The 22,442-nt window shown below is 42.1% G+C and overlaps 1 protein-coding gene across 1 annotated transcript in view; it reads left to right on the top strand.

The window, feature by feature from the left end:
- Positions 1-11,361, top strand: part of LOC120019889 (CREB-regulated transcription coactivator 1-like) — a 73,963-nt gene extending 62,602 nt beyond the window's left edge. The window contains exons 7-14 of the mRNA XM_038963300.1: positions 417-437; positions 991-1,202; positions 1,434-1,552; positions 1,897-2,079; positions 3,643-3,729; positions 5,106-5,189; positions 6,662-6,830; positions 11,023-11,361. Of these exons, the coding sequence (XP_038819228.1) occupies positions 417-437; positions 991-1,202; positions 1,434-1,552; positions 1,897-2,079; positions 3,643-3,729; positions 5,106-5,189; positions 6,662-6,830; positions 11,023-11,231 (1,084 nt within the window). The 3' untranslated portion in view covers positions 11,232-11,361. The remainder of the gene's footprint in view (positions 1-416; positions 438-990; positions 1,203-1,433; positions 1,553-1,896; positions 2,080-3,642; positions 3,730-5,105; positions 5,190-6,661; positions 6,831-11,022) is intronic.
- The last annotated feature ends 11,081 nt before the right edge of the window (positions 11,362-22,442 follow it).

Consider the following 22,442-nt stretch of genomic DNA (forward strand, 5'->3'; position numbering starts at 1 on the left):
TCTATTGTATTGTTACACAGCTCTGTGTTCTATTGTATTGTTCTCAGCTCAGGGTTCTATTGTATTGTTACACAGCTCTGAGTTGTATTGTTACACAGCTCAGGGTTATATTGTATTGTTACACAGCTCTGGGTTCTATTGTATTGTTCTACAGCTCTGGGTTATATTGTATTGTTATACAGCTCTGGGTTCTATTCTATTGTTCTACAGCTCTGAGTTCTATTGCATTGCTATACAGCTCTGGGTTCTATTGTATTGTTATACAGCTCAGGGTTCTATTGTATTGTTCTACAGCTCTGGGTTCTATTGTATTGTTTTACAGCTCTGGGTTCTATTGTATTGTTCTACAGCTCTGAGTTCTATTGTATTGTTACTGAGTTCTCATTTTTATTTTTCCCTCAGAATGTTTCATCAAGGTCCAAGGTTCCAGGAATCAAGTGAGTTCTTCCACAGACTACAATCTAAGCACCCTGACTACAGTATAGCTTTGTGAAAGGCTGATTATGACAGTCCACGACAGTTGCGGTTTGGTGATGATCTTGTGTTTTTCCTACTGATGTTTTGGGACATCGTTGACATGCTTCAAGAAGGGTTGTGGAGCCAGTGAGTTCTGGCTGTCTATGATGTTGTTATTTTGAGAATGTGAACAGGTCCCTTGCAGAAATCTTAGTACTGGGCTTATTAGGAGAGAAAACAATTGGAGGCAATTTCCCTTCCTTTCCTTTGGGGTCATGTTGAAAACATGAAGAGAAGTGTATATCTGGGAAGGATTTGCTGGTAACGCTTTATGCACAACTTCCTGTCTAGTTCGAAGGACTATGTGAAAACCCACAGTGGAAATATTGCTGAAGTCGGGGATGGGGGTATTCTCATTTATCTTCCTATGCTATTTTACATACACTGCAGCAGCCTGTGAAATCTGCTGACTCTGCATATAATACCGCTACTGTCATTATGGGGATACCAATCATATATTTTTTCTATTTTCAGCATATTCCCGTCTCCAGATCAGGAGCTGACCGCGTCACTGATGCCTTCAGCCCAAAACACGGGCGGCGGCTCCCTGCCTGATCTGACCAACATCCAGTTCCCCCCTCCGCTGCCCACCCCCCTGGACCCCGAGGACTCTGCCCTCAGCGCCTACAATAGCACGGGAAACCTGGCCTCCAGCCACTCATACAGCTTCAGCTCCAACAGCCAAGGTGACCACTCAGTCCTCCACCTTCCAGAACCATAGATGTATAGAGTTTGGAAACACAGTTAGAAATTTAGAATTTTCATGTTGGCACCAGAAGTTGGAAGATGATGACACCACATGGTGCCAACATGGCAGACAGTTTGCCGAAATGTATCTTATATACGTCTCTCTGTCTCTAGCTTTCTATGACAGTTGGGATTCTGAAAGATATGTTTTCTGTTTTGTGTCCCAGCAGGACAGACCACCGCCCAGCAGGGCAGGCAGGACAACAACATAGTCAACCAGGACTCCCACCAGCACCAGTCCCTACAGCTCTCCCCCACCCTGTCGCCACCCCTCACCCTCGCCCAGGTAGTACGTACCGTACTCTTCCCTTCTAGCATTGCGATTGTTACATTTCTTAATTACTTTTCTCGTGTATTTACAATGATTGTACTCTGTAGTTGTTTCCCCCCCTATTTGAATGTACTTAAAGTAAGTTGCTATGGATAATTGGAGCACCTGTCAAATGATTAAAAGGTAATATACCAGGAGCCTTCAGAGATTCTGAACATCCAAGAGTGTTTCTGAAATTGGGGATTGTACTAAGTTTAGCCATCGCTCTACTTTCGATCACACTTTCTATCACATTTCTGTGGACATCATTTTCAGTTTTTCCCCACTGACTAGTTTAGAACTCCTATGTCCATCTGTCTCAGGCGGAGACCATAGACGCCATGACACTGGAGGCACAGTTGTCCCAGTACGCGTTCTTCAGCCAGCCCTCTAATCAACAACAGCAGCAGCAGCAGACCACTCAAGGACTGACCAGGCTGGTCCAGCTCCCCTCCCCTCTGAACACCTCTTCCAGCCAGACACAAAACTCCATGGATATGAACTCGGTAAGCTTACCTTCTCAAACCCTTCCCTCTTCAAAACTTTCCTTATCCTACACTCCTGTCCATAGGAAAATATAGTGCTGAAACCGACTTAGTGTTCCTACACTATTTAACAAAATGTAGTTTTTCCTGTTCGGCTAACTTTGGTTTGATCTTGAAGTCAAAGGAACTAGTCTTCTTTAAGCAAGATGGCTCTGTGCAGGCCAGTCAAGTTCTTCCACACCGATCTCGATAAACCATTTCTGTATGGACCTCGCTTTGTGCACGGGGGCATTGTCATGCTGAAACAGGAAAGGGCTTTTCCCAAACTGTTGCAACAAAATTGGAAGCACAGAATCATCTGGAATGTCATTGAATGCTGTAACGTTAAGATTTCCCTTCACTGGAACTAAGAGGCATGGACCATGGAAAAACAGCCCCAAACCATTATTCCTCCTCCAACAAACTTTAGCTGGCACTATAGATTGGGGCAGGTAGCGTTCTCCTGGCATCCGCCAAACCAAGAGTCGTCCGTCGGACTGCCAGGTGTTGAAGCGTGATTCATCACCGAGAACGTTTCTACAGCTCCAGAGTCCAATGGTGGCAAGTTTTACACCACTCCAGCCGATGCTTGGCATTAAGAATGGTGATCGTAGGCTTGTGTGCGGCTGCTCGCCCATGGAAACCCATTTTATGAAGCTCCCGACGAACAGTTCTTGAACTGACTTTGCTTCGAGAGGCAGTTTGGAACTCAGTAGTGAGTGTTGCAACCGAGGACAGACGATTTTTACGCGATACGCTCTTCAGCACTCGGCGGTCCCGTTCTGTGAGCTTGTGTGGCCTACCACTTCGCGGCTGAGACATTGTTGCTCCTAGACGTTTCCACTTCACAATAACCACACTTACAGTTGACCGGGGCAGCTCTAGCAGGGCAGAAATTTTATGAACTGACTTGTTGGAAAGGTGGCATCCTATGACAGTGCCACGTTGAAAGTCACTGAGCTCTTCAGTACAGGCCATTCTACTGCCAATGTTTGTCTATGGATATTGCATGGCTGTGTGCTCGATTTTATACACCTGTCAGCGACAGGTGTGGCTGCAATAGCCGAATCGACTAATTTGAAGGGGTGTACACATACTGCTGTAAATATAGTGGAGCATACATTTTCAGAAAGGAGCCAGTCAGTCAACCAGCCAGTAACCCAGCCAGAAACCCAGCAGATCAGCCAGCCAGTAACCCAGCAGATCAGCCAGCCAGTAACCCAGCAGATCAGCCAGCCAGTAACCCAGCAGGTCAGCCAGCCAGTCAGTAACCCAGCCAGTAACCCAGCAGGTCAGCCAGTCAGTCAGTAACCCAGCCAGTAACCCAGCAGGTCAGCCAGCCATTCATTCAGCCAGCTAGTAACCCAGCCAGTAACCCAGCAGGTCAGCCAGTCAGTCAGTAACCCAGCAGGTCAGCCCGCCATTCATTCAGCCAGCTAGTAACCTAGCCAGTAACCCAGCAGGTCAGCCAGCCAGTCAGACAATTAGCCAGTCAGTGAGTCTAACTAAAATATGATCCTGTATTAGGGCTCTTTCCCCCAACAGTACCGCAGTAGGGCTGGGTCTTCGGCCAATCAGTCTCCAACATCTCCAGTCTCCAATCAAGGCTTCTCACCTGGAGGCTCGCCTCAAGTAAGGGCGTGCGAGCAAAACCCACTGACTATATACACTGTTCTTCCATCGTGGTTCTGTTTTCGTCGCTGGCTGCCCCTTTCGGCTGCTCTTGTGCCACCAACCCCCTGCCACCCCCATCGTCGTGTCTCGCAGTGTCACTGATCCCGTTCTCCTTGCTGCTTCTCTGTGTCTGCATCCTAAGTGGCCTCGTAGCATAGTCACTAAAATGACACACTTTAGCCAGTTGGTTGAGTTAGGAAAATGTACTTGGTAGTTAACATTTAGCTACCAGAGATGACTTTTAGCCTTGATAGAGTTTTGAATCCCTTGTGTATTGTGAAAAAACAAGGAACAGGGTCCCTCCACAAGGCCCTGTAGGCTAGATGTACACTGTAAGTTTATAATATAAACTAACTAATTGAACTGAACATAACATTGAACGACTAAGTAATCTCTTGTTAGAGGAATCATAAAAGCTTTCACTCAGTATCTAGGCTACTAGCTAAATGCTTCGGTTGGCTTTGCCCATCGATTCTTTCTTTCACCTAGACGGCTAACCTACAGTGTTGTGGGTTACATGCGGTGCGACAGACAGTCTATGCGCTGTTATCATGCCCTTGCCCACGGTTCTTTTGGCAGGGCACAGATAATGTGGTTCTGAACTGAAAGGGGCATGGCGAAGGCTGCCTTACTGAGTCTGCCTGTGAATATAATCCAATTATTTATACATTAAGGCAGACGATGAAAGTGGAAACATTTTCAGCTTTTATAAGAACATGAAATGAAAACTTCAAGAGCATTACTGGATGATTTGAATGTTTTTGAAATTCTAGCTTTACCCACAAAAGGGATTTCCATATGATTTCATTCTATTTCATGATTTTCTTTTATCTAAGTTATTAAGAATTCTTAGTACAAGACATGCATGGTAACCAACTCCATACAACATTGTTGGTTGTGGGTTGATGACATTTATGAAGTTCTTTTGAGTAGTATTCAGTCCATGTTGACATTGGCTGGTTGGGTACTTAACAGCAACATCTGTCGAATCATCTTTAAAAAGGTGAGATGGGCAGGTTACTATGATGACTTAATTAATCAACTAATGGATGAGATTGAGGTTGATTGCACAGCAAATTAATTGATGGGCTTGTGAAACATGATTCCTGCTGTGTTTGTACTGTGTCATGCTTTATCTATTGTCTAGGCATCAGTATGTTATTGTTCGTTTTCAGGATTGCAGATGTGTGCGGTGATTTCGGTGTTGCCTGAACCCAATGGTTTGATGTTATGGTGTGATTGTGCTCTCTATCTGCTCTTCCTTTCCTGTGTTTTGTCCCTGTACATTACTATCATGGTATTGTTTTTAACAAGGGGATATGCTTGTGTTCTAGCACCACTCCATATTGGGTAGTGTATTTGCTGACTTCTATGACCAGCAACTCACATCCAGACAGACCAGTGCTCTCTCCCAAAAGGTAAGGTTTAACATCCTACCTCAGAACTTATTATGCAAGCTAATATTAGTTACTTTTGATATGGCATTATATGCCAATATCTTGGTATCAAAGCACAGTATATTAATTCAGGGTTTCCCAAACTCGGTCCTCAGGACCCCAAGGGGTGCACATTTTCGTTTTTGCCCTAACACTACACAGCTGATTTAAATAATAATCTAATCATCAAGCTTTGATCATTTGAACAAGCTGTGTAGTGTTAGGGCAAAAACCAAAACGTGCACCCCTTGGGGTCCCCAGGACCAAGTTTAGGAAACGCTGGATTAATAGGTTTCCATTTTTTCCCGTTGTACTGAATCTTTATATTGACCATTTTGCACCTGTTAATAGTAGAGAAATGAGCTCTTGTTGTTGAGTGTTGGCTAACCTCATGTACTGTGTTGGCTAACCTCGTGTACTGTGTTGGCTAACCTCGTGTACTGTGTTGGCTAGCCTCGTGTACCGTGTTGGCTAGCCTCGTGTACCGTGTTGGCTAGCCTCGTGTACCGTGTTGGCTAACCTCGTGTACCGTGTTGGCTAACCTCGTGTACCGTGTTGGCTAACCTCGTGTACCGTGTTGGCTAACCTCATGTACCGTGTTGGCTAACCTCATGTACCGTGTTGGCTAACCTCATGTACCGTGTTGGCTAACCTCATGTACCGTGTTGGCTAACCTCATGTACCGTGTTGGCTAACCTCATGTACCGTGTTGGCTAACCTCATGTACCGTGTTGGCTAACCTCATGTACCGTGTTGGCTAACCTCATGTACCGTGTTGGCTAACCTCATGTACCGTGTTGGCTAACCTCATGTACCGTGTTGGCTAACCTCATGTACCGTGTTGGCTAACCTCATGTACCGTGTTGGCTAACCTCATGTACCGTGTTGGCTAGCCTCATGTACCGTGTTGGCTAGCCTCATGTTCTGTGTTGGCTAACCTCAGGTACTGTGTTGGCTAACCTCAGGTACTGTGTTGGCTAACCTCAGGTACTGTGTTGGCTAACCTCAGGTACTGTGTTGGCTAACCTCAGGTACTGTGTTGGCGAGCCTCATGTACTGTGTTGGCTAACCTCAGGTACTGTGTTGGCTAACCTCAGGTACTGTGTTGGCTAACCTCAGGTACTGTGTTGGCTAACCTCAGGTACTGTGTTGGCTAACCTCAGGTACTGTGTTGGCTAACCTCAGGTACTGTGTTGGCGAGCCTCAGGTACTGTGTTGGCGAGCCTCAGGTACTGTGTTGGCGAGCCTCATGTACTGTGTTGGCGAGCCTCATGTACTGTGTTGGCGAGCCTCATGTACTGTGTTGGCGAGCCTCATGTACTGTGTTGGCGAGCCTCATGTACTGTGTTGGCTAGCCTCAGGTACTGTGTTGGCTAGCCTCATGTACTGTGTTGGCTAGCCTCATGTACTGTGTTGGCTAACCTCATGTTCTGTTTTCTCTGTGCCTCGAACAGCTGGAGCAGTTCAACATGACAGACAATAACAGTCTGTATGGCCAGGGCTCCACCCTCAACTACTCCCAAGCAGCCATGATAGGTTTGATGGGTAGCCACGGCAACCTGCAAGACTCCCAGCAGCTGGGCTACAGTAGCCATGGCAACATCCCCAACATCATTCTCACAGGTACTATTCTGCCACACCAGGTAGCTCACTCAAGCCTCTGCAAGGCTAGGCAGTGGAATAGAGCTCACTTAATGTAAACACTCTCTCAATACAAAGATCTAACTTTTGTTATGTCTAGGGGTCCAATGCACGCCTTGCTCTACCATAAGCTGTCTGAATGTTTGCATTTAGCATGAAAGTGAATGTAAGCAGACTGGCTCTAACCAGAATAGAAAGAGGAGTGGGAGGCCCCGGTGTACAACTGAGCAAGAGGACAAGTACATTAAGAGTGTCTAGTTTGAGAAACAGACGCCTCACAAGTCCTCAAGTCCTCAACCTCAATTCAATTGAATGTTCCACAGGACTCCAATCAATTTGTAGAAACATCTCAAGGATGATCAATGGAAACAGGATGCACCTGAGCTCAATTTCGAGTCTCATAGCAAAGGGTCTGAATACTTATGTAAATAAGGTATTTCTGTTTTTTATATTTTATACATTTGCAAACATTTCTATAAACCTGTTTTCACTTTGGCATTATGGGGTATTGATGAGGGGCAAAAAATAATTTATGAATTTTATAACAATGTGGAAAAAGTCAAGGGGTTTGAATGCACTGTATGTGTGTGTATTTTGATATTATTGCGGTCCGTAAACAAATGCTATATGTGCATGCCGCCACCTACTGTTTTGGCTGTATATCTGCCCAAATAATTAACAAAATAAAACAAAATAAACAAAACAAAACTCAAATGTACTCCTTTATTCAGATTGAACTGCCAACGCCCATCCCTACAGGCTCTGTAGCCTGAGAAGGAGGAGCATCTTCAGACAGTATTCTTTGCTATGGTTCGGCAGTGAAGTCCTGGAAACCCAAAAACCTTTCAGCAGCAGATAAATCAAATCAAATGTATTTATTTATAAAGCCCTTCTTACATCAGCTGATGTCACAAAGTGCTGTACAGATACTATTATGTCCAGTTTCTTGGACTTTTCGTTCCTTTGTGCAGTACAATTAATCACATGCACAATAAACACCATAAAATTCACCTTCACAATTAGCATTTCAGTTTCCCTCAACTGTTTAACAACACTCTGAATCTAAAGATTCAGTGGAGCATCCACCGCCATATCTTCAGCTCCCCTCTCTCTTTCAACTATTTCACTTGCCTCCGTGTAGGAGACCTGCTGTATAGCCCTGACCCTCCGTGTAGGAGACCTGCTGTATAGCCCTGACCCTCCGTGTAGGAGACCTGCTGTATAGCCCAGACCCTCCGTGTAGGAGACGTGCTGTATAGCCCTGACTCTCCGTGTAGGAGACCTGCTGTATAGCCCTGACCCTCCGTGTAGGAGACCTGCTGTATAGCCCTGACCCTCCGTGTAGGAGACCTGCTGTATAGCCCTGACTCTCCGTGTAGGAGACCTGCTGTATAGCCCTGACTCTCCGTGTAGGAGACCTGCTGTATAGCCCTGACTCTCCGTGTAGGAGACGTGCTGTATAGCCCTGACTCTCCGTGTAGGAGACGTGCTGTATAGCCCTGACTCTCCGTGTAGGAGACGTGCTGTATAGCCCTGACTCTCCGTGTAGGAGACGTGCTGTATAGCCCTGACCCTCCGTGTAGGAGACCTGCTGTATAGCCCTGACCCGCCGTGTCGGAGACCTGCTGTATAGCCCTAAACCTCCGTGTAGGAGACGTGCTGTATATACTCCTTTACCCTAACTGGGCACTCCGGGGAATTGGGAACGTGGTTGCCGGGCTGACAGGCTATTCAATCCATGACACCTCTCTTCTCACTGATCACCTGCCTATCACTTGCAACTGTGAGCAATTACTTATCAATCCACCTGCTCTCTCAGCACCTGGCCCGGTTTCTGATGCCCCCTAGAGGTGGGAAGTGGAAGTGTAATGTTTACCTGTGCGCCTAAGCACTTATTAATTCCTAACACTAGCTAAATTAATTAAGTTGAGGTTTTCTGTATTTATTTTCATTTTACTTGACTTGACACTCAATCGTAGTTTAATCTAGTACAGGCTTAACTGAATGAACAACAAAGACGGAATGCAATATGACATTTTATTAAATCGTTTGGGGAATGGCCCTGTCTCCGAGGGAAGATCCTCAGAGCCAGATGATGTGATGGCAGGTAGCCCAATGCGGGACTGCTGGCATCGAAACCCCCCGCTGGGGGAAAGGAGTTCCAATGGACAGGGCTTAAGGTTATTATAGCTGGTGGTGTTGGAGGTGAATGATTGTCAAAAACTGTTGCTGAGAAACAGCAAGTGAGAGTGCATGGGTGAATTGACATACATCCCAAGATTTATGCCTATTGGTTGAGAGAGAGGAAGGTGATAATGTCAAGAGTGGTTGAACAGCAAATGTGAGGAATGTGCATTATTGTGCCATGCTGATGATAATGCGTTTGTATTCATTCCCACAATGCCCGTAGAATAGGAAACTAAGTGAATTATGTTATGCTTACTGGATAAAGTTAAACAAGCATTCAGACCAGCCTTCCTGATTTGAACATTTGTAAACTACACTGCTCAAAAAAATAAAGGGAACACTAAAATAACACATCCTAGATCTGAATGAATGAAATATTCTTATTAAATACTTTTTTCTTTACATAGTTGAATGTGCTGACAACAAAATCACACAAAAATTATCAATGGAAATCAAATTTATCAACCCATGGAGGTCTGGATTTGGAGTCACACTCAAAATTAAAGTGGAAAACCACACTACAGGCTGATCCAACTTTGATGTAATGTCCTTAAAACAAGTCAAAATTAGGCTCAGTAGTGTGTGTGTGGCCTCCACGTGCCTGTATGACCTCCCTACAACGCCTGGGCATGCTCTTGATGAGGTAGTGGATGGTCTCCTGAGGGATCTCCTCCCAGACCTGGACTAAAGCATCTGCCAACTCCTGGACAGTCTGTGGTGCAACGTGGTGTTGGTGGATGGAGCGAGACATGATGTCCCAGATGTGCTCAATTGGATTCAGGTCTGGGGAACGGGCGGGCCAGTCCATAGCATCAATGTCTTCCTCTTGCAGGAACTGCTGACACACTCCAGCCACATGAGGTCTAGCATTGTCTTGCATTAGGAGGAACCCAGGGCCAACCGCACCAGCATATGGTCTCACAAGGGGTCTGAGGATCTCATCTCGGTACCTAATGGCAGTCAGGCTACCTCTGGCGAGCACATGGAGGGCTGTGCGGCCCCACAAAGAAATACCACCCCACACCATGACTGACCCACCGCCAAACCGGTCATGCTGGAGGATGTTGCAGGCAGCAGAACGTTCTCCACGGCGTGTCCAGACTCTGTCACATGTGCGTGTGAACCTGCTTTCATCTGTGAAGAGCACAGGGCGCCAGTGGCGAATTTGCCAATCTTGGTGTTCTCTGGCAAATGCCAAACGTCCTGCACCGTGTTGGGCTGTAAGCACAACCCCCACCTGTGGACGTCGGGCCCTCATACCACCCTCATGGAGTCTGTTTCTGACCGTTTGAGCAGACACATGCACATTTGTGGCCTGCTGGAGGTCATTTTGCAGGGCTCTGGCAGTGCTCCTCCTTGCACAAAGGCGGAGGTAGCGGTCCTGCTGCTGGGTTGTTGCCCTCCTACGGCCTCCTCCACGTCTCCTGATGTACTGGCCTGTCTCCTGGTAACGCCTCCATGCTCTGGACACTACGCTGACAGACACAGCAAACCTTCTTGCCACAGCTCGCATTGATGTGCCATCCTGGATGAGCTGCACTACCTGAGCCACTTGTGTGGGTTGTAGACTCCGTCTCATGCTACCACTAGAGTGAAAGCACCGCCAGCATTCAAAAGTGACCAAAACATCAGCCAGGAAGCATAGGAACTGAGAAGTGGTCTGTGGTCACCACCTGCAGAACCACTCCTTTATTGGGGGTGTCTTGCTAATTGCCTATCATTTCCACCTTTTGTCTATTCCATTTGCACAACAGCATGTGAAATGTATTGTCAATCAGTGTTGCTTCCTAAGTGGACAGTTTGATTTCACAGAAGTGTGATTGACTTGGAGTTACATTGTGTTGTTTAAGTGTTCCCTTTATTTTTTTGAGCAGTGTACATTTATTGGCTGTTCCTTTAAATATTTAATGAGATGCTATTCTTTGGAGTAAACACAACAGGAAGACCCTGACCTCTCCTCATCTCTCTTTACTCATGTATGTTTTAGCCACCGGAGAGTCACCACCCAGACTGTCCAAGGGGATGTCTTACAGCTCTCTGTCGGCTGACATCAGCTTCGACGCAGACTCTCAGTTTCCCTTGGACGAGCTGAAGATCGACCCTCTGACCCTGGATGGGCTGTACATGCTCAACGATCCTGACATGGTCCTCACTGACCCCGCCACGGAAGACGCCTTTCGGATGGACCGGCTTTAGAGCCGCTGCCAAGTTGACCGACTGTCTCGGAGGAACCCGGCCTGAGGGGAGAGGGATATTTTGGGAGTGTGGTAGCTCGTGGCTAGGCCCCAGCTGTGCAGTGTATTCATCCCACACTCCCACCTCCCTTCACCAGCCACCCCTTTCTAAGAGCCATGGTAAGATGAGCTAGTAGGGAAATGGTCTCCCTTCCGGATGGAAAAGATGGAAGGGCGACATTGTCATGTTTGGTGGATATTGCGCTTAAGGATCTGCCTGTGACCAGTCTGTGCTAACCACATACATCCCTTAACTTGTTTATTTATTTTATTATATGCCGCCTGCCAGCCTTTCTGTTGGATGCTTTGGTTTTTGTAAAGGAAAACAAAAGAGGATACAAACTACATTGGTCTGGCCTTCCATTTGAAGACATTCATTGATTAAAATCATGTCTGCAGTGGCGGGTCAGTGAGGACCGTCAGGATCGTTGAGCATGTACAGCCCATTGTTTATCTTTCTCTCACCTGCCATACTAGATTAGCATGTCTCATTATCACCCATCTGCTTTTTCACAACCGCCCCTCTATTGGCTAATCTTGCCAGTCTCACATTTTCATCAGTGCACTTAACCGCGCTGTCAGTAATTCACACTATACAGTGCCTTCAGAAAGTATTCACACCCCTTTACTTTTCCCACATTTTGTTGTGTTGTGAGGTGGGATTAAAATGTCCTTTTTTGTCAATGATATACACAAAATGCTCTAATGTCAAAGTGGAAGAAAAATTCTAACATTTAAAAAAACTTTATGGAAAATGAAACACTGAGTCAACCCCCTGAGTCAATACAGTTTAGAATCCCCTTTGGCAGCGATTACAGCTGTGAATTTTTCTGGATAAATCTAAGAGATTTGCACACCTGGATTGTACAATATTTGCCCATTATTCTTTAAAAATTTATTCATACTCTGTCAAGTTGGTTGTTGATCATTGCTATACAGCCATTTTCAAGTCTTGCCGTAGATTTTCAAGACAATTTTAAGTAAAAACTGTAACTAAGCCATTCTATGTCATCATTGTAAGAAACTTCAGTGTATATGGCCTTGTGTTTTAGGCTATTGTCCTGCTAAATGCTGAATTTGTCTGTCAGTGTCTGTTGGAAAGCAGACTGAACCAAGTTTTCATCTAGGATTTTGCCTGTGCTTAGCTCTATTCCATTTTATTTTTAATTTTTTTAAAGCTTCCTAGTCCTTGCTTATGATAAGCATACCCATAACATGATGCAACCACCACCATGGTACTCAATGATGTGTTGGATTTGTCCAAAACATAACGCTTTGTATTTAGGACTAAAAGTTCATTGTTTACAGTATTACTTTAGTTTCTTATTGCAAACAGGATGCATGTTTTGGAATATTTTTATTCTGTACAGGCTTCCTTCTTTTCACTCTGTTATTTAGGTTAGTATTGTGGAGTAACTAAACTGAAGATGGATCAACAACATTGTTCTCCTATCACAGCCATTAAACTCTGTAACTGTTTTAAAGTCACCATTGGCCTCATGGTGAAATCCCTGAGCGGTTTCCTTCCTCTCTGTCAACTGAGTTAGGAAGGACGCCTGTATCTTTTTAGTGACTGGGACTATTGACACACCATACTCAAAGGGATATTCAATGGCTCCTTTTCCTTTTTTTACCCATCTAGGTGCCTTTATTTGGGAACCATTGGAAAAACTCCCTGGTCTTCGTGGTTGAATCTGTGCTTGAAATTCACTGCTTGACTGAGGGACCTTACAGATAAACTACAGTGGCTTGCGAAAGTATTCACAACCCCTTGGCATTTATCCTATTTTGTTGCCTTACAACCTGGAATTAAAATTGATTTTTGGGGGGGCTTGTATAATTTGATTTACACAACATACCTACCACTTTGAAGATGCAAAATATTTTTTATTGTGAAACAAACAAGAAATAACTTTGTAGAGCCACCTTTTTCAGCAATTACAGCTGCAAGTCTCTTGGGGTATGTCTCTATAAGCTTGGCACATCTAGCCACTGGGATTTTGCCCATTCTTCAAGGCAAAACTGCTCCAGCTCCAAGTTGGATAGGTTCTACTGGTGTACAGCAATCTTTAAGTCATACCACAGATTCTCAATTGGATTGAAGTCTGGGCTTTGAGTAGGCCATTCCAAGACATTTAAATGTTTCAACTTAAACCACTGAAATGTTGCTTTAGCAGTATGCTTAGGGTCATTGTCCTGCTGGAAGGTGAACCTCTGTCCCAGTCTCAAATCTCTGGAAGACTGAAACAGGTTTCCCTCAAGAATTTCCCTATATTTAGCGCCATCCATCATTCCTTCAATTCTGACCAGTTTCCCAGTTCATGCCGATTAAAAACAGCGCCACAGCATGATGCTGCCACCACCATGCTTCACTGTGGGTATGGTCATCTCGGTGTGATGAGAGGTGTTGGGTTTGTGCCAGACATAGCGCTTTCCTTGATGGCCAAAAAGCTACATTTTAGTCTCATCTGACCAGATCTCCGCTGTGGAGCTTTGCAGCTACTTCAGGGTTATATTTGGTCTCTTGGTTGCCTCTCTGTGTTGCAGACTCTGAGGCCTTTCAGAACAGGTGTGTATATATACTGAGATCATGTGACAGATCATGTGACACTTAGATCACACACAGGTGGCCTTTATTTAACTAATAATGTGACTTCTGAAGGTAATTGGTTGCACCAGATCTTATTTAGGGACTTCATAGCAAAGGGGGTGAATACATATGTTTAAACAAGTTATTTTTTTCATTTCACTTCACCAATTTGGACTATTTTGTGTATTTCCATTCCATGAAATTCAAATAAAAATCAATTTAAATTACAGGTTGTAATGCAACAAAATAGGAAAAACACCAAGGGGGATGAATACTTTTGCAAGGCACAGTACATGACCAAAAGTATGTGGACACCTGCTCGTCAAACATCTCATTCCAAAATCATGGGCATTAATATGGAGTTGGTCCCCCCTTTGCTGCTAAAATAGCCTCCACTCTTCTGGGAAGGCTTTCCACTAGATGTTGGAACATTGCTGCCGGGACTTGCTTCCATTCAGCCACAAGAGCATTAGTGAGGTCGGGCATTGATGTTGGGCGATTAGGCCTGGCTCGCAGTCGGCGTTTCAATTCATGCACGGGGGAATTTTCATGCTGAAACAGGAAATGTGCTTCCCCAAACTGTTGCCACAAAGTTGGAAGCACAGAATCGTCTTGCATGTCATTGTATGCTGTAGCGTTAAGATTTCCCTTAACTGAAACTAAGGGGCCTAGCCCGAACCATGAAAAACAGACCCAGACCATTATTCCTCTTCTACCAAACTTTACAGTTGGTCCTATGCATTGGGGCAGGTAGCGTCTCCTGGCATCCGCCAAACCCAGATTCATCCATCGGCCTGCCAGATAGTGAAGCGTAATTCATCACTCCAGAGAACGTGTTTCCACGGCTCCAGAGTCCAATGGCGGCGAGATTTACACCACTCCAGCCGACTCTTGGCATTGCGCATGGTGATCTTAGGCTTGTGTGTGGCTGCTCAGCCATGGAAACCCATTTCATGAAGCTCCCGACAAACAGTTAATGTGCTGACGTTGCTTCCAGAGGCAGTTTGGAACTCTGTAGTGAGTGTTGCAACCGAGGAAAGACGATTTTTACGCGCTTTGCGCTTCAACACTCGGTGGTCCTGTCTGCGAGCTTGTGGGGGGAGGTAGCCTAGTGGTTAGAGCGTTGGACTATTAACCGAAAGGTTGCAAGATTGAATCCCCGAGTTGACAAGGTAAAAATCTGTTGTTCTGCCCCTGAACAAGGCAGTTAACCCAATGTGTGTGTGGCCTACCACTTCGCGGGGGAGCTGTTGTTGCTCCTAGACGTTTCCACTTCACAATAACAGCATTTACAGTTGACCGGGGCAGCTCTAGCAGGGCAGAAATTTGATGAATTGACTTGTTGGAAAGGTGCCATCCTATGACGGTGCCACATTGAAAGTCACTGAGCACTTCAGTACAGGCCATTCTACTGCCAATGGTTGTCTATGGATATTGCATGGCTGTGTGCTCAATTTTATACACCTGTCAGTGACGGGTGTGGCTGAAATACCCGAATCCACTCATTTGATGGTTTGTCCACATCCTTTTGTGTATATATAGTGCAATTGTATGTGTGGGGTACAGAGATGGCGTAGTCATTTAAAAATCATGTTAAACACTATTATTGCACACAGAGTGAGTCCATGCAACTTATTATGTGACTTGTTAAGCACATTTTTACTCCTGAACCTATTTAGTCTTGCCATAACAAAAGAGTTAAATACTTATTGACTCAAGACATTTCAGCTTTACCTTTTTAATTAATTTGTAAGCATTTCTAAAAACATAATTCCACTTTGACATTATGGGGTATTGTGTGTAGGTTAGTGACACAAAATCTAAATGTAATCCATTTTAAATTGAGGCTGTAACACAACAAAATGTGGAGAAAGTCATGGGGTGTGAATACGTTCTGAAGGCACGGTAGTTGTATTTATTGGTGCAGTTTTTCTTTACCAGTATTTTACTTTTGGTTTCTTTCCAAACTCAGTCCATAAATTATGTCAGCGTTTCAGGGTTGCACAATGTGTTTTAGTGCTGAAGGGTATACTACAAAGCGGGTTCAATGAGTTAGCCAGCTAACTTGCCTAAATATTCAGAAGTAACTTGTAATTTTTTGTAAAGATATACTTGAAATGGGCAAGATCTAATTGACTCAACGACCAAAAATGCATATCTAAGTTTAACTTTCTTCATGACCCAGAAAATAAATAGTTATTTCTGGTTGTTTATCAAAGTTAGCTGGCTAACTCATTTATCCTGCTTTGTAGTATACCCCTCAGGTAAACAGTTAAGCGGTTTCCTTTGTTGAACAACTAGGAGTGCTAACCCTCACCTTTAGCTTGTGATTGGCCACGGCAACCAAAGTAAGGCCTAAATTCAAGTTAAACAATCCTTGAAAAATCACTTACAACTCTGTAGAGTTTTCAAAAAAAGGGCTGTCATAGGGTCATTTTGGCACTTTATTCCTGAAATGACATTTAATCTCTACTATGGTAGCTGGTTTGGAGATGCAAACCAGATAGACATGAAATCTGAATGAACCACTGTGATAACCAGATTCTGCCTTATAAGATTACATGATATGGAAAGCTATGATTGCCAATCTCTCCATTACATTTTTTTTGTAATTGTGCAACTTGTTGAGACAAGTAGTGAAGTGCAAACCTTTATCAAGCATCCCCCATTGTTTTCCAATGCCTAGGCCTGACTTAGATTGGCACTAGTATGAGAGTATGAGGTAGGCCTCATTCAAAATGCCACTAGTGTGAAAATATGACCAACGCCAGACTGAAATTTGCTCTAGCGAGAATATGACCAAGTTGAACACAACTAAGGGAGGTGTATCACTGCTTATGTTGTTATCCACTGCTTTTCACTAGTTACCATTTTGCTTTTCATATTGATATTCACACATTTTGTGAAGTCGTACTCTATTTCCCATGTCAGCATAATTGGTCTAATTGGCCCATGTCAGCCTAATTGAGCCGAGGTATCACATTTCTGGTGCCCTTAAAGTTGTCATTTCTAAATTGGATCTTGCTTATGATATCTATGCAAAACAAATTAAATTGATTGATTGAGGACTGAGCGTTATTCGCGATCTAATAGACATAACAAAGTACCTAAACTAAATGACCTTGTTGAATTGTACAGTACCATTTTGATTGCTTTTTCTCAGCAAAGAAATGAGCATGTTGGCATGTTTCATTTGCTACATTTTAATATTTACACTTCGCGGAGGAGTATTCAAATGATATATTCTGCACGTTGGCTTTGGCAGAAAAAGTAAAAAAGCATGACAAAAGACAAATGCTGCATATGTTAGAAAATTGACCCCTTCATGTGATTCTCATGGATGTGTCAGAGGTAGATTTTACTGCTAAAATGTGATTATTTTCTGACAAGAAGAGTCAACTGCCTCTATATTAGAACAGCATTGCTGCAACCAGAATGTATTTAATCATCTTCATACAGTATTATCATAATCTTGACACCTTCATTTGTCTCGTGTGTGTGTGTGTGTGTGTGTGTGTGTGTGTGTGTGTGTGTGTGATGTTTTCCCCTCATTGTCATCAGCTCTTCAGTCTTTTCTGGATGTATAGTGTCAGAATTTCAGTTTTGTTGCAGCTGTAGGCTTTACAGTTGACCTGTTAATAGTTAATGTCAAGTGAGCTTGCTTTTTGTGAGTAATTTCATTGGATGTACCCATGACATTATCCTGCATTTTACTTTGCACTTTACTCACAACATTAAAGCATTGAGCCCTGGGACTTTTTCACCCCCCACTGAGCGACTGTTATGTGCACTGGACCTGTTTCCCCATGTGTTTGGTCAAACTTGACTTCTTGTTAAAAAAAGAAAGTGTATTTTTTAAAAGCATATGTTTATAGTTTATATAAAAATGTTTTTGTTTTTTTTACCAGCTAGTATTTTTTGTGAGGCGTCTGATATTGTGACTTTGAAATGCTCCAATTTTGGAAGCCGATATTATAAACTTTGTATTTTTGGATAGAAGATTTCTCACTGCAGAACAGATACGGCTGGTCATGCTCCTGTTGTGCTTCAAGCGTAGCTACAAGTACAATACAAGCAGGGTGAAGTAATCATGTAATTGGGAAGCAATTAGATGTAACACAATTGATGCATCAAAGAGTGCTGTGGGAAACCACTTTAATGGTTAATATTAAAATATGTACTAAAGGTGTCACAGACAGGAGTGAGAACAGTTGTCTTGTTGTGCATAGAGTCTATAAACAAAACCCACTATTATCATATAATATGCACTATTTAACTGTGTCATTCGCTATCTATACTTCAGTACTGTGTGAGTAAATTCACCTTGAAGAAATACCACTAGTTATGTGATTTATATCAGTCAGGTATGTGCTCAATTCAGAATTTTAGAATTGACTCCCATTCAATTCATGAGTTCAAATTTGAATTGAATTGGCCACACCCCACAGGATGTAGAATTTGAGTTTGATTGACAGGAAGTAGAATTAAATTCTGTGCAATTCAAAGAAATTCCACTCAGACATAGAACATGAGTTTTTCACTGAATCTGACAGGTCACACTTCCAGATACCAAAGAATATATGACTTTTCTCTGGAAACAATGTTCATATTCTATTTTAGTGCATAGAATAGCCAATTATATTTCCACCAACTATTTCATTTGTTTGGCTTATTTTGAAGGCTTTAGGGCCAACACTAATGCATTCTGGGAAATGTAGTATTGTCCCTATATTTAACTACATTTAAGAGATTAATTAAATATAATATCTTAGAATATTTGCATTCAGGTTTTGTTTTCCTCGATCATTGATTTTAAGAGTTTGTCCTGAAAATCAATATTTTATATGCATGTATATAATGACATGTTTTATGTACAATATGTATATTTGTATAGACTACACCTAATATAGAATAGAAGAGGCATTTTAATTTCACTGAATTCAATTTTATTTACTTTTCATTCAAATTACAATTATGTATCCTGTTTACTACTTCAATTCAAATTCATGTATTGAATTGAGGCATTTTCAATTCTGAATTGGTCACTTGTAGAGAAATATGAGGGAATCTTTTCAAACCCTGGTGTTGGTCTTCATTTCTTTTAGTTGACCTTTGAACATGTTTGGCTGCCACCTGTCATTTTCCTTTTCAGTAGTGTTACAGACCTTATTTGTCTTTTGATACGCTTGCGAGAAGAAAAAAAACTTTACTGTGTGGAGAAGGCATATGGTACATTCCTTAATGTGCAGCTACTGTAATGCAATAGCAGAAAGCATAATGCATTGTGAGCTTACACAAATGATGAGCTGTCTTTGTGCTATCTTGGATTTTGTGTTATTTGAAAGGTTTATCTAAATTCTGGTCTCATGTATGTTAGTGTATATTTGCTATGTTCACAGTAAATACATGCAGATCACCATTTACCATAGATACATGGGACACCTTCCTTCTTACATGTTTTTTTGTATTAATATATTCTTTGAATCTGTTTGTTCAGTGTGAGCTGGTCAAGCATGCAAAACATTATTGGTTACAGATCTGAATGTCAGAACAGTTTTGGCTGCTAGAGTGGTTCTGAATCAGAAGCAGTCCAGATTTCTAATCTTTAGCGCTTGATTTTTACTTTTTGTGTGTGGAAATGTTTCCTATTCCTTTTTTCTGATTGCTTTGCATGAGTTTCAAGACAAACTTTTTTCTTATTTTTAGCTTGGTTTTATTTTGTATGTTCTTTTTTTCTATCAAGCACAATGTCATGCAAAAGATTATATTGGAAGAAAGGTGGAATAGACTTTGTTTAAATGTGGTTTAATGTTCTGTTACGTTTTCCTTGTATGGTCAATTGTTGGTCTTCGATTCGAACAGTGGCAAGGCCTCACACAAACTGAAGTGCTATGTCCAAAAGCAACAAAATAAATGTTTTCAGCCTTTTATTCACATGGAGATGCACATACTTATACATTTGATCTTATGTGTTTATGCACTAGATGCCCACTGAAGTGTATTCTGTTTGCCGAGTGTATAGATTAACTGTGTATATTGCTTTTCGGTAGAAATGTTTTTGTGCTTTATGTGATATGTCAATAGTGAAAATGTGTGTTACATGCACTGAGAATTAATGTGCTGCAGTATGTCATTGTTCTTCGGTTCTGTTTTTCTGACTTAGTATCGGTTTACCAAATGTTTTCAGACTGATCAAAACTCCATGTTGCTTAACTGTGTTTTTACAATCACTTGTCTTTTCTTAAAAAAAAAAAATCTGTGTTTATGTAGTAAATCTGACTGATTTGAAAGATCTATTATTACTGCCACAATTTTTGCACCAATATTCGCGTGTCCAACAGTTTATACTCAAAACGTTTACAGAAGCCACCGTTTACAAAGAATGGAGCAGGTTCGGATGGTTTTTGTGTGTGTACGTTCATGTATCTTATCATGGATAGAAATTGATAAACCACATGAACTTACAGGTAGATATCAGTTCGGTTATAAAGGACTGTTTTGTGTTCTCATGACTTGTTTACAAAATGTGTCCTTTGGAATTGTAATAGTATATCAGTCATACAAATCAACTGTGTGCAAAAGGAAATGGCCAAACACAAAGATCCTTCTCTAAGGGGAAAGATGTTGTTTTAATATGAAATGGACCCTTGCCATCCACACAGGATACTGTAATCCAGGGGTCTTCAACCTTTTCATGCCCAGCGACTAGCTCCCAGACAAATTGGCGACCCAGGGACCCCCATCACACGTTAGCAAAAATAAATGTTTTCACGTCTTGTCTTATCATTAGGTGACTGATAAGAGCAAAAAGTAATCAACAATTTAAAATAAATAGATTTAGTAGATATTTTTCACCACCCCACATTCTAATTGGAAGAGGAAGTATAAACTCTAATATAGCCTATTAGCTAGAAACCCATTTTCGCTAAGAGCAGCTGTTTAGCTGGTGAAACAAAGTTTAGTTGTGTTTTGGCAAAAATGTCCAAGTCAAGAAAGCTAACCAGCAGTTGTATTATTATATTTTATACTGTAGGTATGTAATTTAAAATCAGTTTATTCTGTTGCTAGTGATGTAAATAAATATATATTTTCAAGGACCCCTGGTTGAATAACCCTGCTGTAAACCCATCAACTTCCCCGTGACACCAGACAGGTAATCTGGGCAATATATAACTATTACATAGCCAAACATGGCCATCTCAACGTTTTAACATATGCCAACTAGCCTGGCTGCCTGGTTGAATCAGCAGTTGACAGCTTCCCTTAATGTCATGACTGTGACAATGGAGCTGTCCAATGCTGAAACCGACAGATCCAGGCTGTATAGCTGCTAAATAAATAACTGTATTTACAAAGTATTACGTTCATAAATTGTCCCTTTAACTCTTATTTATAGTTCCAGTAATGCACTTGTTTTGGAGCACATTGTTATCTGTCCTTCACTAAAATGTGTTTCTGTCAATGTTGAAATACTCTTCAAATACTCTAATTTCCCACTGCATCTCAAAAGTTACGTTTTTGTTTTGTTAGACTGAGAATTACATAAACTTAAAACTGTACACTTGTCTATGAATAGTTTCCATTTAGAAAAGGAAAATATTTGAGGAAAATATAAATCGGCTTTATCTTAAGTTTATTTCTCACTGCATAACCTACTGCATTAAGACTGACATGTGACTGACATTTTCAGCTTGATACCTTGAGGTAACTCTTTCTACATGGTACGAAATTTGTAAATATCTCCTTATGATGTAAAAAAAGTCTTGATGTGATATTTTTTGCTTTTAGCAAGTATTTAGCTCTGACTAGGTTAGGTTAACCATGTGCAAACACTCTGTGTGACTAAAACCTGCTCACCCAAAGCATCTCCAGTAGGATAAAATGCAGATCTCAATATAAGTCTGTAAATGTTTTATTTATTATAGTGGCAATACATATAAAAAGGGAAAATCAACCAGACAGATGAAATGGAGATAATCATTGTTTGATCATTCAGGATAGTTACCACAACAACAAAAAAACTAGAAATCCTCTATGTGCATTTAATGGGGATATGTGCATTTAATGGGGGATGGCCCACTCTAGTGGTCCCTTTCTCATACAACGGCAGCTAAATTGTAATATAATGTATTTTCTTTTCAGTACTATTACTCAAATGTTGCAAATGTATTTAACTGCAATGTCTGGATACTACACCTACTGTACTCACAGCAACAGGACAGTTATGCTCATCGAATATGCAAATCCTAGCATTCAGCAGAACAGCTTGGCAATCCTGTACTTTTGTTGAGCTGACCCTTTAAAATGAATGGATCAAATCTTGTTCTTTTAAATTGTGCTTTTATATAAAACGGGAAAAAACAGAACAAAAAATCCAAGTGGGCTGTATTAAATGTGTGCTAAATAACTGAAAACGGATGTTAAGCTTCTATTCTAATCATACCTAATGTATTTTTCTTGTGTGAAGGCTTCAGTCTTTGTAACTTTGCATTACTATTTGTAAATGAAATTAGATTAAATAAAATCTAAATAAGCATATTAATGTGACTGACCCCACTGAATGTTGTTGGCCCATGGTTTTAT

This window comes from Salvelinus namaycush, chromosome 25, assembly GCF_016432855.1.
Source record: "Salvelinus namaycush isolate Seneca chromosome 25, SaNama_1.0, whole genome shotgun sequence".
NCBI lineage: Eukaryota > Metazoa > Chordata > Actinopteri > Salmoniformes > Salmonidae > Salvelinus > Salvelinus namaycush.